Source organism: Microtus oregoni, unplaced genomic scaffold, assembly GCF_018167655.1.
Source record: "Microtus oregoni isolate MIOR12 unplaced genomic scaffold, Mior012 000002F_ref0000024, whole genome shotgun sequence".
NCBI classification, from domain to species: domain Eukaryota; kingdom Metazoa; phylum Chordata; class Mammalia; order Rodentia; family Cricetidae; genus Microtus; species Microtus oregoni.
Window position 1 is genome coordinate 61,248,974 of NW_024543061.1, and position 27,037 is coordinate 61,276,010.

Here is a 27,037-nt window from a genome sequence, read left to right on the forward strand (position 1 = left end):
CACCGCTCTGGGCTGCAGAGAAACTTCCAGGCAGGACAATGCGGGTGCTGAGGTGGGGTCAGGGTGCACAGGGGATTCTGTATCCATCCATCTGTCCACTCCTGCTATAAGTACTGACTAGACACTGTGCTGGGCACTAGAGAACTGACTTCCCCAGAGTTCCAGCCTTCCATGACCAGGGCAAAGGACCAAGAGCTGTGAGTGGTTCTAAGAATAGTTCAAAGGTTAGGAGTTTGGAAGACTCAGACAGGCCTGGATTCAAATCTTGACTCTTCTACCTCCCAGCTGTGTGTGACCTTGCAATCTCTCTAAGATTTCCTCAGAGGGTTTGAAAGAAATATGAATGAGGGGGTATATATGGAGAATTTGAAAGAACAGAATGTACCAGGTGTGGTGGCACACACCTTTAATTCCAGCACTCAGAAGGCAGAGGCAGGCAGATCTCTGAGTTCAAGGCCAGCCAGGACTACAGAGAGAATTCCAGGATAGTCAGGGCTGCCCAGAAGAACCCTGTCTCAAAAAACATGCAAACAACAACAACAAGAAAATGGGAAGGAAGGAAGTTGTTTTGTTTCTTACTTTTTGATCTTCAGGGGCCCACTACCCAGCTCCCAAATAAATACATGGAGACTTATGCTTACTTATGAATGCCTGGCCTTAGCTTGACTTGTTTCTAGCCAGCTTTTCTTAACTTGAATTATCCCATCTTCCTTTTTCCTCTGGATTTTCACCTTTCTCTCTTCTATATTTCTTTCCTTCTTACTCCATAACTGACTGGGTGGCTGGGTGGTTGGCCCCGGCTTTGTCCTCTCCTTCTCCTTTTCTTGATTCTCTCTCTTCTCCTGTTATTTTTATCTCTGCCTGGCAGTTCCATGCATCCCTCTCCTGCCTAGCTATTGGTCTTGCAGCTCTTTATAAGGCCAATCGGGTGCTCTAGGCAAAGTAACACAATTTCACAGAGTTAAACAAATGCAACATAAAAGAACGCAAAATATCTTTGCATCATTAAACAAATGTTCCACAGCATAAAATGTAACACATCTTAAACTGATATTCCAGGACAGAAGGAAGGAAGGAAGGAAGGAAGGAAGGAAAGAAGGAAGGAAGGAAGAACGTAACAGTGAGCCAATAAGGGCAATGAAGAGTCACAGAGCTGGCGAGATGGACCAGCAGGTAAAAGCACGTGTCTTGTGTGATCCGAGTTCAATCCCTGTGACCCTCGTGAGAAAGGCAGATATGGTGGCGAACACCTGTAATTAATTCCTGCATTCCTACAGTGCGGCCATGGCAGACTGGAAACTCAGTGACTGGAGAACACATGGAGGGCACACTGAGGTCTGGAGACACAGTTCAGTAGTTAAGGGTACTTGATGCCCTTCCAGAAGACTCAGGTCAGTTTCCTAGTACCCACATGGTGACTGACAAACGCTTGTAACTCCAGTCCCCAGGGGATCTGATGATCCCTCTGGCTTCTGAGGGCACCAGACATGCACCAGACATGTTTGAAGGCAAACACTCAAACTATAAAAAATTATTTTTTTAATAGGCCGCAGTCAGGCCAGACATGGAAGAAAGTACATGCCTATAATCCAGTTACTCAGTAAGTAGAGGAAGGAAAGTTGTTGAGACCAAGCATTCAAGGCCACCTGGGTGCCTGTAACCCCAGGACCCCCAGGACAGGCAAGGTGGAAGCAGGAGGATCAGGAGTTCAAGGTCATCCTCAGCTACTAATGCTAGCCAGGACCACAGGAGATTGTGTCTTAGCCATAGGGAGGTAGGGAGCAGGTTGAGGATGTAGCTCAGTAGGAGGAGTACCTCCTCCTATGCACAAGCTTTTGTTTCGGTCATTAGACCGGAGGAAGACAGAGAAGGAGCGGGTTTGCCAGAGCCTGTTGTTGGGTTGTTTCCCATGGTATTCCTTCGACCTTGGTTAGCAAATTACTGTGTGTGGGTTTGCTAAAATCCAGACTAGGCCTACGCTGGTTTCCGGTGAGAAGAAAATCTTCCAGAAGACTCCTTCACCCACCTGGAAACAGAGAAACAACAAGGCTTCATGATGGCCTGAGGTCACCCGGCAAAGACACGGAAGGCAGGCTCAAGTTGGATTCCTTCCTCCGCACACAACCCTGCCGTTGCTTGCTTGTTCGGTCCTCCTTGATTTTCTTCAGCTTTGTCCGCTGCATCAGAGGTGAAGACCACAGAGTGAAGATGTGGGTTCAGTTACTGTATCTTTGCATCTCACAGTGGCACTGGACTCCTGAGAAAGGAAGAGAGCCATCACGTGAGGTCCCTAACTGCACTTTCAGGAAAGGAAGGGAGGAGTGCTGGATGAGGGCCGACCCACCTAGGCCTGGGTCCTGAGAGGCGTCTTCTAATTCATGGAAGCTGGCACAGACCTGCTGAGTCATGCTGACACGTCAATCAGAAGGGCCCTCATTAGGACAGTTTTTACCCCAGCTTTGACCCAGTGCTCCCAGCATCCTCTTCTCTTCGTCTCATCTATGGCGGGGACCAGGGATGCTGCAGTAGACACTCATGTAGTCCTTGCTGAGTGAGCAAGATGCTCCATTGGAGAGAGTCACGGAGTTCAACTCCTTTTCCTTCTGCCTATTCTGAACGAAAGCATCATTCATTCACTCCGTCCCTTACCATGTCCAGTGAGGTGCCAGAGCCGTGAGCCGAAGTCCAGAGTCTCTGAAACTTTCGCATTTGTGCGGAATGAAGGGGCTTTTATCTCCTGGCTTTCCATTTCATAAACCAGATTCCCTGCTAAACCTTGCCGTTTTGGGAGATTGGGAGGCCTGGTCTTTGAGGCAGGCAGGGATCTTTATTGAATCCTTGATGCCTGCACACGATAGGAGCTGGACTGTGTTTGTTGAACTAGACCTTGGCTCTCGCAGGGCTGGGCGGGGTGGGAAATTCGCCACCTTCCCCTTTCCCCATCTAGCTGTCAGATATCAGATACCGGCTCCTTCACGGGGCCTTCTCACCTGGACTACAGCCAGAAACTGTTAGTACTGCTTGTTCTAATTGCCTTACAGTCCAAACAGATAATCCTTGCCTTTTGAAATGTATGTTCTAGTGGGGACACCTCAAACTCTCACGGTCATGGGCAATGTTGACATTCAGCTTCGTAATTAACTTCTGGCTTTGTTGTTTGTTCACAAAGTCTTATGGGTGTGTTGTTTGTTTTTTCTGTCTTTACTTATTTATTCATTGTTCTGTATTTCGGCTTCTATCTGGATTTAGGTTCTCCATCAAGGCTTAGAGAAAACAAGTGCCTCAGAGGCTCGAGATAGTATACCACAGTGTGACAGAGCCCTTCCCAGCATCCATGAGGCCTCAGTGCCCGTGCAGGGAGGAAAAGAGGAAAAGAAGAAGGGGCCTCAGGCTCTCTTAAGCAAGGCAGTAGTGTGGTAATAATAATGGGTACAGGGGACAGAAGCTGCCAGACCATCCTGATTGATTGTATGAAATGAAACACAAGTTTGGTTTAATTTGTTATTTATTCTGCGGAAAGATCTAGAAATACAACATTAAAACATTTTAGAGTGGTTCTATCTTTGAGGGTTTCTTTGTTTTTTGAAGCAAGGTCTCATTCTTGAAGCCCAGGTTGAACTAGAATGCTCTCTGTAGCCCAGGTTAGCCTTAAACAATCCTCTTGCCTCAGCCTCCTAAACACTGGGATTGGAGGTATGAGCCACCATAGCAGGCTTTTCGAGGCTTCTGAGCCCTTTTTCCAGGGCTGTATGGTGTAGTGACTTAAGGGCCCAGGTCACAGAGTCAAATTGGGCTCAAATCCCAATAACTCTAATACCTGGGTGAGCCTGAGCAACACTACTGAACTGTTCTGACGTTTGGTTTTCTGTAAAAATCGGTGCTATTAAATAAATTCAAAGGAAAATGAAAGTGTAGCCCAGGTACTTAGAAAGGAGGAGGCCTCCAGGAATCAGGAAGAGGACAGTGGGCCTCACGCCCGCCCGACCTTGACCACCTGGGCACTCCTCCCTTGCGTGTCTGATTCAGCTGTTAAACCAGAGACTGCTTACCCAGCCCCCACCCCTGCTGGGGATCAAGCCCTCACACTAAAGGGAAGTCAGTGGTCTATCACCAAGCCACACCTCCAGCCCAGCACCTTCCCTTCTGTGTGATCCCTCCTCCTCCTCCTCCTCCTGTTGCTGCTGCTGCTCCTGCTGCTGCTGCTGCTTCAAATCCACAAACCATTGAGAACCGTATATAAGAAAGAATCCAGGCTTAAGAATGTCCATATGGCCACACAGTCCAGATCTGGAGATTTCGGGCAGTTGATTTCTTGGAATCTCAATTCCTTCCCTTACAACTGGGGACTAGCTACACACACTTTTAAAGCTCTGGCTAGCAACACTGCTTTGATGCTAACTGTTTACATGTTAACTCTTAAAAAGCGGATCGACCTACGGTCAGCAGAGGTGGCCTGGGTGGACTCGGAGAATACTGCTTTGAGAACAGTATTTGTGAACCCCAAAGCCAAAGTGGGCTCTAGGGCTAAATGCCAAAGCGGTCTAGAAACCTCAGAGCAAAGTGCTGAGCCAGAAAGTGCCCTGGTCCGGCCGGGGTTCTGTGGGAGAGCAGATGGATTCTTGGGCAGTTTGTGTGTGGTCAGTCTACGGTTAACTGCACTCCTGAAGGCCACAGGCAAAGCTCTGTTTGCAGGGGAGGTGGACAAACTCCTTGGAAAGAGTAAGCAGGCCCTACGCCCCCAGGGAGTTCTCCCACGCAGGTCCTCCCTTGCAGCCTCCCTATACACTCAGTCTCCTCTTGTGAAGGACCAGCCCTGTTGGCCCCTTGTCACTTGGGCATCAGAGGACTTGGATTCCAGCCCAGGAGGGGCTGAGCTAACCTGGGCCTCTCTGAGCTGTTTCCTGGCCTCCCCTGCTGGACAGCCACAGCACCGCAGCCCTTCCCCCGAAGGCCACGCCCCTCGTTCTTGGTGTTGCAAAGTTGAGGCCCAGGCCTGTTGCCTGGAACAAGAGTTGGAGCCTCCCACTGAGGCTGCACCCATGGCTGGAGGAGCTTTCAGGGCCAGTCAGGGATTATCAGCAGAATAACACGCAACAGACACCCCGCCCTACCGCGGATTAGACGCTGTTGATTTCTAAGGGCAAGACGGCTGCTCTTGGCATGGAAGGCCAAGGGCGGCACAGTGGAGGCATCGGGCCTGCCCCAAGCCGAGGGCCGCAGAGATCTGCACTTCTGAGTGTTTTTGGCCTGAAGATAGAGACAGCACCGGGCCTATCTGACAGCCCTTCATGAGGGTCACAGCTGAGTGGAGTCAAGAGGAGAAAAGACAGTCCTTAGGGTGGAGCAGGTTTTCCAACACACATCCCGAGCCGCTCCCTGTCCCAGAGGGGATGTCCCTGGTGGCTCACCCTAAAGAACCTGAAGACAGTAAAATCTAATACTGGGCTAGGACTATACTTGGTGGATGAGCACAGTGTAGCTAGCGTACTTGAGATACTAAGTTCCTTCCTCGGCATCCCAGAATGCTGCACACCAAACACAAGCAAGACACTTGGAGTAGGAGGGTCTTCGCCCCATCACTACAGACACTGAGCTGTGCAACCCAAAAATATGCATGAAAGGATCTAAAGGGTAGAGAGTAGCTGGACATGATGGCACAAGCCTGTCATCCAAGCATCAGGGTAGCAGAAGCAGCACAGTTCAAGACCAGCTTGGGCTATGCAGTGAACCCTTGTCCCAAAAAGGGATGGGGAAGACACAGCAGAGGGAGCCATCTAGAGGCTTAAAGATGACCAAAGGCCAGTGTAGACAGGGGGCAGAGCCTGTCAGTACCTGGTAAGGTGTTCTTGGTGGGGAAGAGGTTAGAAGAGAGGACACTTCCCATGGGCATAGGGCAGACAGGCGGGAAGGGTGGAGTGTGTTCAGAGATCGGTGAGTAATGTATGCCATTGCTTCTGAGCATCCTGCTTGGGGCGCGGGCAGAGCCTCCAGGATGGTTAGCTGTCAGCCGGCCCCTTGGGGAAGGGTGGGGAAAGGAGTAGGAGACAGACTGATGGGTGGCTGTAGGGAGAAGGCTGCAGCCCAAGTGCAGGAACAGCGACCTTGGATGTGGTGTCACGGGGCTTGTGTGAGCATTCCCTTTCTTGGGAGGCTGGTGTAGTATGGCAGGGCTTGGGCGTGGAGAGAGTCGTGGTAGAGAGAGACTGTTACAAGTCCCTGGGGCTTGTGAAAAAGCTAACCGGTGCCTACACCAAAAGTTAAGCTGGGACAGGCCCTGCGGCAGAAGAGACTGTTTAAAATGCCTGTCGAACCACACGTGGGAGTAGAATCCTGAGCTGGGGGGTTGTCCTGCTTCTCTTGAGTATGCTCAGTATTTCTCAAGGACCTATCTTCCTCCTCTTCTCCCTGCCCCCCTCCCCCGCCCCTGCTAGGGGCTGCCTCCTCTCTGTCTCCCTCCTCCTCCTTCCCTCCCCTTTGTCAAACCCTAGGCCTTGTGAATAAAGGCAAGCCTTCTTCAGCTGCAGCTGCTCACAGCAAACAGGACGGACGTTCCCATCTCACAGCCAAAGAAGCTGAGGTCAACCTTGTTCTCCCAAATTCTCTCCTCAGCCCCCTCTTAACTTTCTTTGTTTGTTTCTTTTTCCAGACAGGGTTTCTCTCTGTTGCCCTGACTGTCCTAGAACTTGATCTGTAGACCAGGCTGGCCTCCAGAGATCCACCTGTCCCTGCCTCCTGAGTGCTGGGACTAAAAGTCACCACCAGCCAGCTTCCTTTTTACCATTTTGAATCCAAGGTTTACCTTCACATCTATGTCCTACCTTCCCACAACAACGCAGGGGTTGGGGACACAGCCCGTGAAGACTCAGGAAAGCCTGGCGCAAGCTTCTCTGGGGCTGAGGGCTAGACTTCCACTGAGCAGCGTGCCCTTCCCAGACTGTGGGACTGCCATCTTTCATCTCAGGCCACGTATTTCAGCTTTAGAGTTCATTGCTTCATTTTGTTTCTTTCCCAGGTTGTCCTTGTTTGCCTTGTATTCCAGCCTCCTGAGTGCGGAGGTTACAGACATGCGCCTCCACACAGAACTCCTGTGGTTATCATTAGAACCGAAGTAATTTGCTTTAGCTTCTGGGACAGTGTAGTGGATCTGTCAAACTGCAGACCCCAGTACTGAGGCAGGGGAAACGTTGCTGTGTGGTTTGGGGCGAGTTGCTTGGGTTCTCTGCATTTTGCTCACTAGATGGTGACTGTTCTCACCTCCTTTGCTGAACTAAATGAGAGCCCAGCTGACTCATGTCCTGTATTTAGTGCGGCGCCAGATGCTAGGTATGGTCCTCCATAACCATGAGCGGCGTGGTTCCGGATTGGTGGAGCCGAGGCTACACAACATGCTACACACAGCTATACTACATGCTACACTACATGCTACACACAGCTACACTACATGCTACACACAGCTACACTACATGCTACACACAGCTACACTACATGCTACACACAGCTACACTACATGCTACACACAGCTACACACAGCTACATTACATGCTACACTACATGTTACACACAGCTACACTACATGCTACACACAGCTATACTACATGCTACACACAGCTACACTACATGCTACACACAGCTACACACAGCTACATTACATGCTACACTACATGTTACACACAGCTACACTACATGCTACACACAGCTACACTCCATGCTACACACAGCTACACTACATGCTACACACAGCTACACTACATGCTACACACAGCTACACTACATGTTACACACAGCTACACTCCATGCTACACACAGCTACACTACATGGTTCCAGTACGTGTACAAGACAATGGGGCAGGCCCATCGTCCTCCCACACTCAATTCTGACAGGCCAGCAGATGCTCCAACACCCACCTAAAACCCGTTAGTAGAATAACTTTCCTGAAGTCATTATTTAAACAAGCACTCTGCCTGGGCTGGACCCACCCTTTCCTGGGGTGGGAAATCAGGAAGCCTGGCACTCGCCACCATCTTTCTAGACTCCTGGGTGGACTGCCATTTTGAGGCCAACTGAAAGGTCGTCATTGGTCATGGCTCCTTTGGGCCTACTCTGTGCAGAACCTGAGTTTGAGCTGACACACAGAAACACTGCCCACATGGCTTTTCTCAAAACTGACAGCAGTGACTCACTCAAAGGTCACCAGCGCCTGGAGCTGCATAGGGCAAAGTGATTCACTGCCTCTACCCTGCCTGGCCCCACAGCTGCCTGGCCTCTGAGCTGATATCCTCAACCCTGAAACTCTCCGCCCAGAGGAGGGGGCCTCCCCATTCTTAGATGGTTCTGCTAAGAAGAACTCGGCTCCAGGGAGAGCTGGCCTGCTCATACTTCAGCTAGAGAGATCAGGGAGGGGGACCCAGGTCTCCTTCAGCTTCCTGCACCTCCTGGCAGTGCTCACCCTGTAAGGCTCTAGGTCCTCTGTAGCCTCTTGGTAGAACAGTTACTATCCAGCTTCCAGGACACACACACACACACACACACACACACACACACACACACACACCACACACACTGTGAGACAGCATCTTGTTTCTAAGAAAAGGCAGAATGAGCCAGTGGATATCACAGTCCCTGATAAACAGAATGTCAATAAACCATGTGACAACATGTTTACTCTTCGGTTTAAAGAGGCAGTCCCTTCCTGACCACGTTAGTTTCATAAAGAAGCAAGAATACAGAACAACAAAGATGAAGGGCTGAATAATGGGGTTGACTTGAAGGGATCCCCAGTCTTGGGAGTCAGATAGGGCCTGGCAAGAGGGCTAAGGGATTGTAAACTGGAAGGGGGAAGGCAAGGCAAGGGGCGGGAATTAGGTCTTTGGTGTGCTTACCCTCTACCCACCCATCCCAATCACAAGCCCATATACTGTCAGGTCCTGGAGGTACTCGGGGCCCCAGAATGGACCTCTGAGTTTTTACCCCTACTCCCTCTGCAGCCCGCTGTTGCAACTCACACCAACTATATCCAGCGAGTGGCCTTTAGGTTCCCAGGTTTCCCTGGCTGGCAGGATTCTCTGGGGCTGTGTGCCTAGAACAGGGCCTCTTGGACCCTAGACTCAGTGTCCCACTATTACTAAATGAAAATACAGGGCTAAAGAGAGCAGGCCCTCTGCGAGCCCCTGAGAGATGGGCACTGGGAGACAGATCTCAGACTAAGAAAGGAAGAGAACAATGTGGGTTCTGTTTGTACTTCTGGGAAGAAGGGTCCTTCTACCTCTCCTCCATGGGCCTGGCTTTCCTCCTGATCTAATCTCAGTTTCCTATCTACCCACAATCTGGGTAGAACTGAGCCCCAAAGCCAGGAGCCCAGGCTCATGTACCCTCCCTAGCAGGGTTTGGGTTGGATGGGGGTCACCTGGTGTGAGCTCTGCAGACAGGCCCTGAGTGCTGTCCCTTGGCCATGGGAAAGGCCGAGGCAAGTAGGAGCCAGGGATTCTGAGTCCATGAAACATGAATGAGTCACACTGGATGGCTCTGCTCCCTGATCCAGCCCACATTCCCGGGCCTTTGTTCTGACCCGCCTGGGCTCTGACCTTAAAGGGCCAGATCTTCTGAGGTACCACTGGCCTCCCTCCCATCCCCCTCCCTTAGCCAGATCCCTGATGGAGTTGTAGTGGGCTTGGGGCTCAGGAGAAGAGGATGTCTTACTGCAGGGTTCAGGGGAACAGCCCATTCCATCCTCAGGCCCAGGAAGGCAGGGAAAATATTTTCCTCACTTGCAAAGATCCAGAGAGGGGACCCTCCTCAAAGCCATTTCCTCCAGGGTCTCATAGCAGCTGCCTCTGACTCCTCCTCCCTCCCCAGGCTCCAGGTCCACTGCAGTCCCCACACCCATCAGCCCACCCTGACCTGGCTTCTTTAGATTGTTTTGTTTGGGTTTGCTATCTTGCTGTGTGGCCCAGGATGGCCTGAAATTCCCATTCCTCCTGCCACAGTCTCCTGTGTGTTGGCATTGCAGGCAGTACCACCAGGTTCCATCAGCACTGAATGTCTTTAGCTGTCCCTTCACGGTGGTGTCTGGTAGGTTCTAGGCTATTCCCTTGTGTTGTCTTCAGGCTCAGGTCCCTGGATTCCTCTACAATCTGGGCCTGTCATATGGTGGCAGGCACTTCCTCGGGGCTGAAAGAGCACCCCGACAGCCAGTACCCAAGCAGTTTCTTCAAACCTCGCATGCCACCCTGTGGACACAGGAGAACTATCCTTCCGGAGAGGAGCCCAGTAAAGCAAAATGAAAGTGAGAGACCTAAATTCAAAGAGGCCTACACCTCCTACCGGGAGTCCCACATCCTCTCTAAAACAGGCTCTTAAAGAGACAGCAGCAAAAGGTAGGGAGGCCGCACGTGGCCCGGTGGCGGAATACATGATGTGCACGTGTGAATACGACGCACACAGAGACAAGCGCCCGGCCGGGGGGGGGGGGGGGGAGGAGGAGGCTGAGAAATTACAACATTTTTTGCAGAAATTTGGAAAGAGGTACTCACCCACTCCGGTACCCCTTTGTCCTCCTAGCCTCACGCACAGTCAGTGTGCACACATGGCTAGAGGGCTGAATTAAGGCTTGCCCACTGCAAGCTTTTAGAGCTAGCCCAGTCTAGCAACTCTTGAACCACGAGTGAGCTGCCTTTGGGAGGAGGAACAAGGTACTGGAGGATGGGTAAGGAGGGGCTTGGGAGCCGGTGGGTATCAGCTCAGTGTGGGCAAGGGTGGGGGGAGGAGGAGGATGTTGATCAGGTGAGCTATCTGTGGGTGTCCTTCATGACTCAGAACAGGCCTTTACCAAGTGGGCCAGGACTATAACCTTGTGACCCAAGTGACCATTGGCCTTTGTGGGGTTAGTCCTGAGATCCTTGACTTTTAACTAGCCAGGCCACCTGACCCCACACAGAGACTTGCTTGAATTTCATTTATAAAAGCTGTGGGTGAGGGAGTGGCTTTCCAAGTCCAACAGGTCCTCACCCCCAATCTGTTACCACCTCCCCAACCTCAGCACTGGCTGCAAGCCAGACCCCAGAAAAATCCAATGGGGGGAAAGGTCAGAGAAAGACAGGACTACCCCGTGCCTTCTATGTCTACAGCTCTCTCTCTTATTCTCTAGGCTTCCTCTGAAGCCTAGTCTGATTTGTGAGGGGACAGGGTGTATAAAACCAAACTTACATAGCAGAGGATGACTTGGAACTTTTCTTTCTGGCTTGTTGGTTTTTTTTTTGTTTTTTTTTTTTAAGAGTGGCCCATGGGACTGGAGAGATGACTCAACGGTTCCAAAGGTCCTGAGTTCAATTCCCAGCAACCACATGGTGGCTCACAACCATCTGTAATGAAGTCTAGTGCCCTCTTCTGGCCTGCAGGCATACACACAGACAGAATATTGTGTACATAATAAATAAATAAATATTTTTTTTTTTTAAAAAAAAGAGTGGCCCATGCCTTCAATCCAAACAGGCAGAAGCTGGTGGATTTCTGTGAGTTCAAGGTTAGCCTGGCCTACATAGCTAGTTTGAGGAGAGCAGGGGCTAGGTAGTAAGACTCTGGTTCCTGTGTGTGTGTGTGTGTGTGTGTGTGGGTGGGTGTTCTATCTCTCCGCATGTGCATGGTGTATGTGCACCATGTGCTTGCAGGCTCCCAGGGGAGTCCAGAAGAGAGTACTGGATCCCCTAGCTTTGGAGTTGGAGGTGGTTGTGAGCCACCACATGAGTGTCAGGTACCGAACCTGTGTCTTCTGCAGGAGCAGCAAGCGCTCAGCTGAGCCAATCTCTTCTGCATCTGGGTTTTGTTTTTAAATTTTATTTTTTAGTTTTGGGAATTTGAATTGACTTTATTGTTTTGTAAATGTGAATTTCATAAAGTGCTTTACAGTTAAGAAAGACATCCGCACACTTCTGGCTTTAAAGCAGCTCTGGGCACAGGTTCACCACCTTGAAGTGTCCCTGGTCCTTCCCTCAGCCGCTTCTAGCAGTTTTAGTTATTGATACAATGTTATCATCCATGACTACAAAGTAAGTATTATCACTAAAAGATCACAGCACAGGGAGAGAGGAGCAGCTGGGGGGGGGGACGAAACAAAGGCTTCCTCCTCACCCCCTGCAAACAAAAGAAAGCCAGCCACCCAAGGTGGTGGGAGCTGCTCTAACGCAGGGGTTCAAGAAAAACCTGGGATTTTATTAACTTATTTTTTAACAGTTGTGAGTTAGGTGATGTTTTGTTTGGTTGGTTTTTTGTTTTGAGACAGTATTTCTTCATGTAACCTTGACTGTCCACGAACGCCTTCTCTAAAACAAGATGGCCTCGAATTCAGAGATCTGCCTGCTTTTGCCTCCTCTGCTGGGATCAGGGGTGTGGACCACCACCAATTGGCAGGATGCTATTTTAACCCCTAGACATCACCTTCAAAATGCATCTCTCTGCCTTCTCTTTTCCACAGAGCTCAGGGAAGGATAAATGTTCTATTTGCAACCGGGACTACCCAAATGTTCAAATAAAACATATTTGAACATTTTGTAGATTAATTAAATTTGTGTAGGCGATGGAATGTTCATGCACATGCTTGTAGAGGTCAGGGTTCAAAGTTGGGTATGTTCCCTATCACTCTTGGCTCTATTTGAGACATTCTCTCACCACACCAGGAGCTCCTGGATTGACTAGGCTGGCTGGCCAGCAGACTCCAGAATCCACCTGTTTCTGCTCCCCCATGCCTGGCTCTTATGTGAGCGCTGAGGATCTGAACTTCAAGTCTTCAAGGAGCCTTGAACTTGATCTTCCTGCCTCTGCCTCTGGAGAGTGCCAGAGAGATATGGGTGACTCCCTGATAGGAATTACCTAGCCACGCCCCTGTCCCTGTCTGCCTGCCTACTGGGGACTTTGTCTAGCTCCGTCTCCTACAGGCTTTTTCTCCCACCAGCAGCCCCCACTGATGAACTAGCTCCAGCTTAAGACAGATTCTCCAACGCTCTGCTCTGCAGCAGTGGCAGACCAATTCAGCCCTTCTTTCTTCGAACTGACCAGCCCTAAATTAGGGAAGAAAGAGTTTGGAGAAGAAAAGACTAGAGTTCTCAACTTTCTGAGTCTCCCTCTGCTTTGCAGAGGGTCTTTTTCTTGAGCATCTGCCCTATGTGTGGGTCTGCTCACCTTCGTTAAAGGCCTCTGTTCAACTACTGATGCTATCTGGTTGTCTGTGCTCTTTGAGATTTCTCTGATGCTACCTATTGAGCTCGAGATTTTTCCTACCTTTTCATTTTTATTTTTTCCCTCTTTTTTTTTATTTTTTTATTTTTTTTTTAAATTTTTTTTGGAGATAGTGTTTCTCTGTGTAGTCTTGACTGTACTGGAACTCATTCTGTAGACCCAGGCTGGCCTTGAGCTCACAGAGATCCGCCAGCCTCTGCCTTCTGAGTGCTGGGATTAAAGGCGTGCTCCACTACAGCCCTGCCTCCTTCTCAGTCTTTGGCAGAGCAAACAAACCCAGTCAAGACCCCTGTCTATCTCTAGGATTACAAGTATGTGTCACCAGGATCCATTTGTGTTGTCCTGGGAAATCAAATCCAGGGCTTTCTGGACACTAGGTAAACACTCTCCCAATCGAACAACACCCATGGGGCCTTCAGTCTGATTTTGATGGCCATGAAAAACAACTAGTAATCGGTGCCTGGGGCGAGCAGCCTGTAGCACAGTGAGTCAAGACCAGGGCCTGAATGGATGGTGACTGCCTGCTTTAATTTGGGGGGGGCAGGGTACTCAGCCTCAAGTTGTCTTAGCAGGTGTGCTATGTATATTTAGTGAGGAGTTTCTATGGATCTCCAGTCTCATGCCCTGGCCAAGGTATGCACCTGATTCTCCCCACCGCCTCTCATGCATTCCTAACTTGCCTAAAGCTGGATGGAGTGCATACATCTCCTAAGATGCTGAGGCAAGAAGATGGTGAGTTCAAATCTAGCCTGGGCTATAAATAGAGAGAGCCTATCTAATAGATATATTAAACCAAACCAGAACTAACCCAAAACAAACAAAAGTAGGGAGTTTGGGTTTGTGTGTGCAGTATTTTGTGTCTTCATTGTATGTAGACCAGGCTAGCCTTGAATTTCAAGTGAACCTATGCTTCAGCCTCCTGAGTATTGGGATTACAGACTTAGCCACTGTCTTCAACTCCAAATAGACTTTTAGGACATCTCGGATACACTTATTAGTGTATATTTTAAATGTTTGTTGCTGTCGTGTGTCTATTATGCATACCGTGGCACATGTGTAGATGTCAGGACAATTTTCAGGAGTGGGTTTTTTCCTTCCACAGTGGGTTGTAGGTATCAGACTCCCCAGGCCTTGTGTGGCAAGCATGTTAGCTGTTGAGCCGTCTAGCCGGTCCTTTTGTTTGTTTGTTTGTTTTTTGTTTTTCGAGACAGGGTTTCTCTGTAGCTTCTGGAGCCTGTCCTGGAACTAGCTCTTGAAACCAGGCTGGCCTCGAACTCACAGAGATCCACCTGCTTCTGCCTCCCGAGTGCTGGGTTTAAAGGCGTGCACCACCACTGCCCGGCTCAGTCCTATTTATTTTTGAGGCACAGTTTAGCCCAGGCTGGCCTTATATTCATGGCAATTGTCCCCAAGTAGTGGGATTTCAGATGTAAGCTACCACACCTGGCTTCTTTGAAAGCCCCAAGGTTCTGATTAAATAGGCTAAAAAACCCAACTAAACAAACAAAATTCTCAGAACCTCTGAACTGTAAGTGGGCCACCCCATTAAATGTTTTCCTTTATAAGAGTTATGATCATAAGCCGGGCGGTGGTGGCACACACCTTTAATCCCAGCACTCGGGAGGCAGAGGCAGGCAGATCTCTGTGAGTTCGAGACCAGCCTGGTCTACAGAGCTAGTTCCAGGACAGGCTCCAAAGCTACAGAGAAACCCTGTCTCAAAAAAAAAAAAAAAAAGAGTTATGATCATGGTGTCTCTTCATAGCAACAGAAACCCTAAGACACCCTGCTTTCCTAGTTCCAGGATTACAGGTGGGCACCATCATGCCCTATGGGACCACCCTGCACTAGTCTCCCTGCTTCTGGCCTCTTCTAGCCCCATATCCCCAAACACCATTGCTAACCTGATCTCCCAAGTCCTCTTGGGTGGCCAACTATGGAGGGACTGCAGCAGAGAGGGGACTTGATTTTCCTGGTCTAAATCAGAGGTTCACATACAGCCTTATATTATGGTTTCATCTTTTGGAGTTAGCGGCTTAGGGAGATCTTTATTTTATACCTCAAAAGTAATTTTATTTTAAGATAATTAAAAAATAATTTACTAGCTGGGTGGCGGTAGCACACACTTTTAATTCCAGCACTCAAAAGGCATTGGCAGGCAGAGAGTTCCAGGACGGCCAAAGCTGTTTCATAGAGAAACCCTGTCTTTTTTTTTTTTTTTATTTTCGAGACAGGGTTTCTCCATAGCTTTTGGTTCCTGTCCTGGAACTAGCTTTTCTAGACCAGGCTGGCCTCGAACTCACACAGATCTGCCTGCCTCTGCCTCCCGAGTGCTGGGATTAAAGGCGTGTGCCACCACTGCCCGGCGAGAAACCCTGTCTTGAAAATCCAAAATAATAATAATGTATTTCAGCAGTGGCAGGAATTAAAACTAAGGCCTTGGGCATGCTGTGGAGCAAGGTACTACTGAAGTACATCCCCAGTCTCCCCAAACGGTTTTTAAAATTAAGAACTTGCAGCTCATATGCACTGCTGTGTACATGAGTTTTCTAACAGCCCATGTTTGACAGTCAGTGTGTGCTGGAGCAGGGTTGAAGTTCTAGGAGTCTTGATCAAGGCTCTGGCTAGGATAGGGCCAGCCATTCTGGAAGACCTCAGAGCTCCTTCTGTTGTTGTTGTTCATCTGACTATGTGAAGGTGTAAGGGACCAGCATCTCTCTGTGAAGTAGGTATCACAAGGCAACATTAGTTAATCCGGAGTTTAGTGGTCCAGAGGTTCTGCCCCCAATCCATTCATCCAATAGTTCATCCTCTACTCACCTGCTCATCTATCCAACCCTCCGCTGGTTTCAGGTCAGAAGCTGAACAGGGACACCGTCTCTGTCACCCGAGAGGACATTCCATCTCCTTTGGGAAGGATATTAAAGCCCGTCTTCTTTCCCTCCCAGACCCTTCACCAGAATCTCCTCTCTTACAGCACGGGCACTCCATCTCCCAAGGGCACCAGCCTCTCAATCTGAACCATTATGCCACCAAGAAGAGCGTGGCAGAGAGCATGTTGGATGTGGCGCTCTTCATGTCCAATGCCACGCGGCTGAAAGTGGTGCTGGAGCAGGGGCCATCCTCGCAGTACTACGCCACCCTCATAGCCCTCATCAGTGTCTCTCTGCTCCTGCAAGTTGTCATTGGCATTCTTCTCGTGGTTATCGGTAAGCCCAGCCCGCAGTCCCTTTCTGCCTTGGTGCCCCCTGGTGGTGGGAAAGGGCCCGGCATGCCCATGAAACTTCCCAGCCACCTGCCGACAGAACCAGTCCTCTATCCTACAGTGAGGGCAGCTCCTGTCCTTTCTCCTCATATCCCATCGATGGGCACCCATCGACAGCTGCTGAATGACTGACCCCACAGGACAGTCTTTTTTTTTTTTTCTTTTGGCTTTTCAAGATAGGGTTTCTCAGTGTAGCAGCCCTAACAGTTAGAGCTGGCTGGCCTTGAACTCACAGAGATCTGCCAATCTCTGCCTCCCAAGTGCTGGGATTAAAGGCTTGCACCAACACCGCCTGGCTGGTGGCGGTCTTATACTGTAAGCACCCGTCCCCTGTTCGACGATGTCTTTGCTCCCCACCCCTTTCTGTGAAGCACCTTGTAAATTGCCTCTTATGCCGGTCAGAAGACTCACACACATCTCAATCCAGTGATTTGATGTCTTCCCAGTCTCTAAAGCCAGGCTGTTTCCAAATTCCTGGGTGGGGAGAGGGAAGCTCCAGGCTTCAGCCCTGGATTCACCCACCACCCACCTGATCTTGTCTCCACAGCCAGGCTGAACCTGAATGAGGTAGGGAACCAGTGGCGTCTAAATCAGCTCAACAATGCTGCCACCTCCTTGGTCTTCACTACTGTGGTCATCAACATTTTTATCACCGCTTTCGGGGCACACAAGACAGGCTCCATGGCTGCCAGGACCTCCAGCAATCCTGTTTAATCCCTACCTAGGTCCCAGGTGAGGTGGAGGCCCAGAGGGCCTCAGATCCAAGGGCTCGCAACTGACCTTTGCTGCCTTTGGCCATTGGAATAAGAGGGCTCTCCCTCCCCACACCAAGGGGGAAGGTCTACAGACCTTTGGATAAGGCGGTTCTTGAAGGACTGATGGGCCTTGCACAGTACATACATGAGTGGTAAGATACACGTGTAAGCCTCCTGTAGTACATGCACCACGAATGCTGTTGTATCCACGAGTCAATCACGGTACATGAGCATTAAGTGTTAGTATTCATGGTAGCCTGCAACAGAAAATTAGTGCTGGTTTAAAGCGTGGGCCTCCCATAGTACACGCACCATGAGTGCTGGGTCATAAAATGAGCCCCCCACAAGTCAGTACATGTCTGACAAGGGGGACTTAGTGAGGCCTTCGCTCTGAAGGAGTGACGATCCTTCAGTTGGGACTGTCCCTTGTAACCCAGGCTAGACTTAAAGTCCCTGTGTAACCACAAGTGACAGGTGTGTCACCCCCAGGTCGTCTTTAGGGATATTTTTTTTGCCCCACAATTTGGGATGGGGTGGAAGGCCAATGTGGTTAGTGGGTGATGTGGCCTGTTGGGAAGAAAAGGAGCTGTGGCTTCTAGTTGGTGTTGTCCTGCAGTGTCCTAGTCAAGCACTGCTAGCTACTGCCACCTGGGCCCAAGAGCCAGCAGCAGCATCCACAGTGCTCCCTGGAGACACCTGGAAACTGCGCTTCAGGCTGCTGAATCACACCATTCTTTCCTTCCCCTGGTGACTTGGGTGCCAATCCAGCCTGAGGAGCCTCATTCGGCCCCGCCCTTTCATTTTGTCCGTCTACTTTCCCCACAGGAATTGAGCCTGAAGGGCCTCAGCCTTTGGCCCTGACCTGTCGGGCTAACTAGCACCTTCCACAGCCTCCAGGAGAGTTTCGGGGGCAAGGAAGATGCCCCTGCTTCCTGCCTGCAGCGCCTGAACTGAGTTGTGCCGTTCTACTGGGTGATGTGATTGCATCTTGGTCTGGAGGCCTGAGCTCAGCATCTGCAGCGGCCACCCTGTCCTCCAGCACCGGTAACTGGGTCTGCTCAGGCAGTCCACACGGCCTGCAGACTCTGGTTCCAATACATTCCTCCCCTCTGCTCCAAGCCTCAATTTTCCCTTCCCTATCTATAAAGATGTCTGAAAAGCCACCAAATTAGTCTTGCTGTCTGTCTCTAGTCATGTGGGCTCTGAGCCAGGCTGGTGTGTGGATGCCCTTGCCATCTGCACCTCACAAACAGGTACTGAGTGCTGGACTGATGAACACACAGAGTTTTAAAGACTCCACTGTCAACCTACTGTACTTTCCACATTAACAGTGTATCTTAGATGTCTTTTAAGAATACAGATTTTCAGCTGGTGAGAAAATGCAAACTTTCAGTGAGCAAAGGCGCTTGCTGCCAAGCCTGAGAACCCCATATGGTATGGGGTTGGGGAGAACCAACCACTGAAAGGCTGCCCTCTGGCCTGCCCCTGTGGCCTGCGTAGACCACACACACTCTAAATGAAGAAGCTTAATTTTAATCTTTGTTTTGTTTTGTTTTGAGGCAAGATTTCACCATGTAACCCTAGCTGTTGTGGAACTCACTCTGTGGACCAGGCTGGACTTGAGCTCACAGAGATCCACCTGCATTTGCCTCTGGAGTGCCGGGATTAAAGGCACCACTAAATGGCTTAAAATTTCTTTTTTAAAAAATGGGGTACTAGAGAGATGGCTTAGTGGTTTAGGGCACTGGCTGCTCTTCCAGAGGATCTGAGTTCGATTCCCAGCACCCACACGGTGACTCACACCTGTCTGTACTTCAGTTCCAGGGACTCTGATGCCCTCTTCTGGCCTCCTTGGGCACCAGGTACTCAGATGGTGCACAGATAGACATGCAGGCAGAACACCCACACATAGAAAATAAAACCTTGAAAAATAGGGGCTGGGGAGATGGCTCAGTGATGAAGAGCACTGACTGCTCTTCCAGAGGACCCAGGTTCAATTTCCAGCATCTATATGGCAGCTCACGTCTGTCTCTGTAACTCCAATTCCAAGGAATCTGACACCTTTACATAGATATACACGCAGACAAACACCAATGAACATAAAATGAAAATAAACTTTTAAAAATCTTGAAAAATTAAAGTTAAAAAAATTGCCTAGGTCAAACATAACTAGGAAGGCCAACTCACAGCTACAAATCATTAATAGGGCACCTTCAAACCACTCAGAAAAACTTTTCCATTTATTTGTTTATTTCTTTACTTCGGCAGGTTCTTGTTAGGTAGTCTTAGGCTGGCCCTGCACGCCTGATCTTCATGGCTCAGCTTCCCAAGTGCTGGGATTACGGTCGCTCTGTTTCAGACAGCCTTCTTCAGGTGGGGAAGCCTCTCCAGGTGAGGCTGTGACCTCCTCTAACCTGAGACACAGTCAGGGCAGTGTGGTGTCAGCAAGCACCGAGGCCAAAGGCAAGTCAGTCCTTGGCTGTCACTGAGCAAACAGCTGAGGGTCACTAGTGTTGTCCCCCAGCTCCTGGGCAACAGGAAAACAGCCCTTTGTTTTCTAAGATGCTGACTTTAATGCCCTCTTCCCTCTCCCCACCCACCGCACCTTCCTTTCCCTTAAGGCAGATGGTAAGGAGGTAACAGATATCAAACACAAGGCACTAGACCTGGGAGGGAGGTGGTGAGCAGGGTGGGCAAGGCCTGGAGGGTTCCCAGTCCTCAGAAACAGAGGAGGAGGACTGCAGGGACTGGCTCTGGCCTTCCAGCCCAATTCCAAGAGTCGATGGCCTTAGAGAAGCCTGGCACTCCACCTGTGCAGCTGCAGCCCTAGCCTACTTCCTATGTGCCTTTTCTAAAGGGCAGAAGGCCTGAGCAGGGATGAGAAGAGGCCACAGCCCATGGACAGAACCGCCCTGCCCTGCTGACTGCTTAAAGGCAAGCCCAGTGGGTTCCCAGTGGGCACCACTTTGCGGATGCCAAACTGTTCTTGGCACTCGCAGAGCCCACGACGTGGGTCCTACAGCTCCAAATGCTGCACTTTTGATTCACAGCGTGGAAGGCAGGCTCCGTGGAGTGGAACCCTTTCTGCTGCACACCACAAGTCCTTCCTCGCAGCGGAAAGGCGCTGCACAACCGCCCCCCCCCCCCCCAAGACTGGGTTTAATGCCCAGCATCTAATGCACCGCTGGTGCAGCAGCAGGAAGTCCCAGCCACAGAGCACTGGGACTATTAGTGCAAGATAAGTATGTGACATTAGGGGACAGAAAAGGTTACAGGCTGCTATCCCTAAAACTAACCATTTTCAGTTCTTCCTGTCCATGGCCTTGCCTCCCCCACCTCCCCCTGTCCCTTATGAGATGGCCACGTTTCACTGCTTCTTTTCCTCAGGGTCGGGAGGCTGGGGCTCTCTCCACAGAGGGCGAGGCCACAGGGCTGCTAAGCTTACAGTATACATTTTCTTCCCTTTTTGTCTCTCCCTGCTTGAGTCCCCCACAAATTCTCACTTAAGAAGTTGACTTAAGGGTTACCTATGTCACCTCTGGTGGTCTCTTATTATCTCCAGGTCTTAACTGGCAGACGAGCCAAAGGAGAAGGGGCATTTCTTGGCCAGCATGGCCTTGCTGGTTCTACATAGCCCATATGTCAGACACTGGGGAGAACGGGCCCACTGCCCACCCGTTCCCACTCTGCCCCATTGCAGTAGGAAGATGCCACCAATGTTGGGTTTCCACTGAAGAACCCACTCTCTGTAGGAGTTGGGTTAATACCCAGTCGGTGGCCGGCTACCTGTCCAGTGACTACCAGGACGGATGTGTGTGTTTGAAAGGCACAGACTTGGGCCTGGAGCTGAGGTACTCCGCATGGGACCAGCACCTCAGTGGGGCTGTGGGCTGCAATGCACAGGTTCACTCCCAGTCAGTGCTGGGTCTACACAGAAGTCTTCACTCTGTTAAAAATTATCCCCCGCTCGCCTCCACTCCAAATAAAATCTGTCCCATTAAAGTTTCTTGTTCATGGTCAACACCCCCGCCCCCCATGAGGAGGGCTGGGGTCGTGGGGATGCACCCTTGTGGTTCATGATGGTATCCTATTCAGGAGGGTGTTTTCTTCTGGACCTCACTGCCCATCCTATGCAGCTGTTCCAACTGTCAACTCAGTGGGTGGCAGAGGGGCCTCCGCACTTCTCCCTGCATGACGGGACAGCTCCTGGTGGAGAGGACAGTGAGCGCCGAGGCTTCTGTTCCTCATAGTCCCTCCTCGAGGTCAACCGGAAGTAAAGGAGCTGTAGGCAGCTGTCCCTGGCGGTCATGGCATCTTCATCTGGCGGCGATTCCACATGCCTCGCTTGGAATGGAAGTGATGGAAGAAGTTCCTGAGGGAGAGCCGATCCACTTCCAGGCCTGCTTGGAGGATCCTGGAGGATAGAGGGCAGTGTGAGCCTGCAGAAGCAGGAACGCTACAGGCACCCGGGCAACAGGCGTCCAGGAGCAACTGGGCCCTGAGGAACCCACCCTTCCCATCTTTGTCAGACCCTGCCCTCCTTCCTCTGGTCACTTCCCTTGGGGCAAAAAGCAATCCAGGTGCAGTGGGGCCGACCTGCCTGGATTGCAGTCACAGCTGTGTGACTCGAAAAGTTGCCTATCAAAACCACGCTCCCTCCTCTCTAGAAAAAGACAATAATCTTAGAGATGTGCATATCTATATAACACATCCATCCTCTGTAATTACACACACACACACACACACACACACACACACACACACACAACGCGCGCGCGCACACGCACAAAACGCGCGCGCGCACGCACACTGGATCTGCAGCGCACAGCACAGTCACCTTACAGTACCAGGAGCCCGGAACCGGAGAAACTACCCACAAGCTCTGCCCGTTCCTGTCTGGCTGTTTTGTAGGAGGAATCATCGTGTTAAGTAACCCAGGCTGGCCTCTAACTCAAGATCCTTCTACCTCAGCCCCCTGAAAACTGAGATTACAGGTGTGTGTCGCGGTCTGGCTTTTTTTTCTTACAGTGCTGGGGCTCAAACCCAAGGTCTTACACAGGCTAGGCACCGCTCTCATTTGCCCAGCCACCAAGGGAGGGGTCCCTTTCCGAGGAGGCCTATACTTCAAACAGGATGGCAAGTAGATGGAACCAGAAGCCGCTCTTTCCTCCGGTCTCAGAGACAGCGGGAGGGTTAAGAACTGTTTTGGAGGTCCGCATCAAAGCACAAACCCAGCAGGAAGGGTCATGTGTGGCAGTAACCACTACACTGGGCTCCCATGCTTCGGAGTCACTGTGATGTGGATCCCTGGGACTGAGTTATTTGACACAAGCTCTCTGAACCTCTCTCCACCCCACCTTTAATTCTCAGTATTTCAGTATTCTTCCGTTCTCTTCCCTCCAGCGGGGAATCAAAGATGGGTCTGATTTGAAAGCCTCTGCTGCTTTTCAGGAGAGAAGGGGCAAGTTATTAACTACTCTTCACGAGCGGTTTCCCCTCTGAGAAATAGAGACACCTGCACCGAGCCCAGGAGTTTGGTGAGAGGGATGAATGAGGCCCTGGGCATGAACCCCACTTGCCAATAATAACCCAGAGGTTGGTGGCTACACCTTGTCCTCCCTCTCAAGAAGTAGGAAGTCCCTGGTGCCCCTGGCCTTGTCCCTTCCTCCTTCCGGCACATACAGGCTTTCTTTCTCCCTCTTAGTGTCTCTCTCAGATCTTCCTTAGGCTCTTATCTCCAGGTAGCATCCTCTCCCTTCCCCTTCTTTTGGGAAAGAGGACTCACATGCAAATGCAGGGAGAAACAGTATCACTGCAACAGGCTCCTCCCCTTCTTGCGGCCCAGTGGCCACACAACCCTGCTTCTTGCTAACATTTTGCTGGCCATCTGCCCAGTCTACTGCTCCCACTGTGCCCCCCATTTCTCTCCTTTTTCCTTTTCTTTTTTTTGGGGGGGGGATGGGGATTGAGACAAGGTCTTGCTGTGTAACCCAGCCTGGCCTTGAACTTGTGGCAGCCTTCCTGCCTCCTGTCTCCCTAGTGCTGAGATTAGCAACACAGCTACCACACCAGGCTAAGAATACAAGTCTATGAGTATATGCTAACACATGGTATGCACTGGGTTATGTGTCTCAGTCTGTCTTTGTCCCAGGCTCAGTTTCTTTCGCTCTGCTTCCTAGTCTGCCCAGTGCCAGGAGTTCCCATCTTTATGAATGCTACCATGACGCCCCTGCACGAATCCTCCCCCAACTCTTCTTTCCCTAAAATTGCTTTAGTCGGGGACTTTGTCACAATGACGACGAAAGTGATGAATGTGTGCATATGTACACACACATACACACACACGCGCCCCTCCTTCTTTAGCACTAGGGATAGAGCCTAAGACCTCATTTACGCTAGACAAATGAACTATATGCTCAGCCCTTTCCCTCTTCTCTGAGACTATTTACTCTTCTCAGAGCCCCTTCCCTTCTCACCTCCAGGATATCCTGGATATCTCCCCTGGATATCCTGTTGTCATTTAATGGTCCACACTGCCTATTGTGCTGCTCCTCACTCTCTCCTAACCCTTGGCCTGTCTCCCAGGGTCCTCTCACAGCCTTCAGGCCCTCCTGCAGGCAGCTGTGTCTGGGAAGAGCATGATCCCTGGCCGGGAGAAAGCTCCCAGTGGCTCGTCTGGTCCTGAGAACAGCATCATTCACCATGTAGCTCCAGCATCTTGCTTTACCTGTGGCAGCTCAACCGCCCATTCAGACTGTGACTCGCAGTGGATGGATCACCCCCTCTGCTGGATACACAGCCCGAGTGTCAGTGAAGCCAGCCTCGGGGAGCTCCCAGACCAGCATACTTTCCCAGCCCTGGGACTCGGCAGCACAGCTCCGAGGCTCTGGCCTCCAACAGATCCCTAAAGGCCCTGCTCCTACGTCACCTGTCCAGCAGCTCCCAGTCTTCGCCTCCCCAGCGGTCTCGGAACTCCTTGGTGTTCATGCCCCCGATCTTGTCCAGGTCTGACTTGTAGATGCCAAGCAGCCCAAATCCATTGACCTCCCAGTAGCCTGTGGACAGACAAGGCACTGCTGAGATGAGCTGGATGCTGTGTTCCCACAGGCTCTTCTGGAGGTACAGAGTTGGGCAGCAGAGGCAAAAGACTGTCAGCTAAGGGAAGCCCCTGGACTGTCTGGAGGTGGGGGATCCCCCTATCAAGGCTTGAGGTTCAGCAAACACAGCAGTGACCGTAGACTGATGTCACAACCTAACTGTAGTCCGGCATTTAGGATGTGATCCCAGCAGCCTTCTGGCAGCTGTGAGCTGGTTTTCCCCATCTACTTTCTCTCTCCACCTTCCTATCCTCCGGGCACAGCATCCAACCCACAGCAAATGCTTGCTGGGTACTGGGTGAATGCAAGCTGGGCACGAGGGAAAGAACCACTGCTTTGCCTGCTACTGTGTCTGCCCGGGGTCTCTCCAGAGATCAGAGAACACAGGAAGGCAGGGTGGAAAAGCTGCTGATGCTTAGGCATAAACTTTTCCAGTCTTGGGGTTAAACACTAAGGTCAGAGGGGGTCTCCTCTTCCTCATCTGGGGCAAGGCTCACCCTCAGGCCACTGCGGGGTGGCCCCACAGTGCAGCCGCATCACCATGGGGGCAAAGGCCATCTTGCCCTCTACACAGTGCTTGCGGATGGTATCGATGATTCCTGCTGGGAAGTGGATGTGCAGGTCACAGAGGAAGATGATGCTGTGTGGATCCTGGGGATGGAGAAGGCAAGGTCAGCAGACCTCTGGACCGGAGCCGGGAGCCGGGGCCACTCTCTAGAGCAGTGATTCTTAGCCTTCCTACCACTGCAACCCTTTAATACAGTTCCTCATGTTGTGATGACCCGAACCATAAAATGATGCTGCTACTTCATAACTTTAATTTTGATACTAGTATGAATCGTAATTTTTTTTTTTTTTTTTTTGGAGACAGGTTTGTCAAGGGGGTCGTGACCACTGCTCTAGAGGCCTTCTCGGGTTCTTCCCTACTGGAGTGACTGACAGGTTACACAAAGCTAAATACAAAAGAGACAGATTTCTACAACCCTGGTTAGCAGGGCCAAGTTCTCACATCACAAAGTGAACACAGGCTCCTCTCCCACTTTCTTTTGAGACAGACTCTCGGAAGACTAGTCTGGGATTGGTTGTGTAGTCCAGGTGGCCTCAAGTCAAGCTCCCGCTGTCTTAGCCTCCTCGGAGCTGGGACTATAGACACGTGCCACAATACCTGACTTCTGCCCCGTGTTTTATGGGGTCTGAGGACTCTGGCGACTGGGAAAGCACCTCCTTGCTAAGGTTTCGAAGTATCCCCCAGAGATCATGTGATAAAGATTGCTTTCCAGCCTGCGGTGCCACTGGAAATCAGTGTGGGGCCCAGTGGGAAGAGGTTAAGTCACAAGGAGGCGTGGGTACTAGGAGCCCAGCCTTCTCTTTCACTTTTTGGCTGCCATGGGGCAAAGTGATCATTGACTAAAACTATGACCCAAACGAACCTTTGGGTGGTGGAGTGCTTGCCTAGCACGCACAAGGTCTTGAGTGCAATTCCCAACACCACAAATAACTAACAAACAAATCTTAATTTAATGCAGTGAGCTGATTTTTTTTATCAACCCGACAGAAGCTAGGGTCATCTAGGAAGAAGAACTTCAATTATGCCTCCATCAGACTGACATGCGGACAAGTCTATGGGGCACTTTGATTCATGATTGACGTGGGAGGGTCCAGACCATGTGGATGGTGCCACCCCATGTGAGAAAAGAAGATGGAGACTGGAGAGGTGGCTCTGAGAGGTGAAGGGTACTGGCTGCTCTTCTGGGAGCCTGGGCTTGACTCCCAGCACCCACAGGGCGGCTCACAAAATTAAAGTGAAAAGAAAGAAAGTTGAGCAAGATATGAAGAGCAAGCCAGTCGGCCCCTTTCTTCCATGGTTCCTGCCTGAGTCCCTGCCCTGCCCTCCCTCAGTGATCCACTGGGACCCAGACGCGTGAACCAACTAAAAACCCTTTCCTCCCCAAGTTGCTCTTGGCCATGGTGTTTATCATAGCAACAGAAAAGCGAAGGAGGACACTCAGGTTATCTTGTTACAGGAATGGACAGTGACAAGCACAGTCCTGTGACCCAATCCCTTTCCTCCTAAGGAGCTGACTACCTTCCCAGTGTCTCTGTCTCTTGACTTGATCACCTTCCCAAGTGTCCTTGAGGCCCATTACCTTCACCAGATCTATGCCAGCCTGCAGTCCAGCGGAGCGCTCGAAGTTTCCGCTCAGTTTCTGGTACTGGTAGCTGCAGGAAGAGGAGGGGCCGAGTGTGAGGATTCAGCTGTAGGGTCCCTGAAGGAAGTTGGGAGGCATAAAGTAGAGACAGTAGCTGCTCCTGGGTTGTGACCAGGGGTGGAAGGACTCAGGGAAGCTGGCTGCCACTTCTGGTTCTGCCCTGACCGGTAGTCCTGGATGCTGGCAAGGGGGCAAGGCAGCTGCAGCCAGAGGTCTTCCTCACCTCCGCAGCCTGGATCTCTTCAGAGCCATCTCCACGTCCATGTCTTCACTGCTATAGTCTGTGATAATGATGTTGAAATGTGGGTCGCCAGTGACTTGGGACAGGCCCTCCATATCTCTGATGAACTGCTGCACCCAGCGAGCCTGGTTCTTCACTATGCAGGTAGGTCACGCAGGGAGAAAACGGCAGAGTTAGGGAAAGGCAAACATCCCTCCACTCTGCCCCAAGTCAGGAGTCCCATCTACCTCGGCTAGGAGATAA

At 50.8% G+C, this 27,037-nt stretch overlaps 2 protein-coding genes across 5 annotated transcripts in view; one reads left to right on the plus strand and one right to left on the minus strand.

Annotated features, from left to right (window-relative positions):
• The window catches only part of Ninj2 (ninjurin 2), a 104,112-nt gene extending 85,708 nt beyond the window's left edge, over positions 1-18,404 (plus strand). Inside the window, exons 1-4 of one of the 4 annotated variants that reach the window (XM_041641356.1) lie at positions 10,285-10,374; positions 16,204-16,435; positions 17,039-17,223; positions 18,072-18,404. In XM_041641356.1, the coding sequence (XP_041497290.1) occupies positions 16,282-16,435; positions 17,039-17,205 (321 nt within the window). In that variant the 5' untranslated portion in view covers positions 10,285-10,374; positions 16,204-16,281 and the 3' untranslated portion in view covers positions 17,206-17,223; positions 18,072-18,404. Of the gene's footprint in view, positions 1-10,284; positions 10,375-10,517; positions 10,704-16,203; positions 16,436-17,038; positions 17,224-18,071 lie in introns of those variants that run through there. The other 3 variants (XM_041641351.1, XM_041641343.1, XM_041641335.1) reach the window with 3 other exon arrangements.
• A 1,080-nt stretch (positions 18,405-19,484) lies between these two features.
• The window catches only part of B4galnt3 (beta-1,4-N-acetyl-galactosaminyltransferase 3), a 107,074-nt gene continuing 99,521 nt past the window's right edge, over positions 19,485-27,037 (minus strand). Inside the window, exons 16-20 of the mRNA XM_041640694.1 lie at positions 26,777-26,930; positions 26,491-26,563; positions 24,841-24,994; positions 24,175-24,301; positions 19,485-21,660 (exon numbers count right to left, since the gene is read on the minus strand). Of these exons, the coding sequence (XP_041496628.1) occupies positions 21,552-21,660; positions 24,175-24,301; positions 24,841-24,994; positions 26,491-26,563; positions 26,777-26,930 (617 nt within the window). The 3' untranslated portion in view covers positions 19,485-21,551. The remainder of the gene's footprint in view (positions 21,661-24,174; positions 24,302-24,840; positions 24,995-26,490; positions 26,564-26,776; positions 26,931-27,037) is intronic.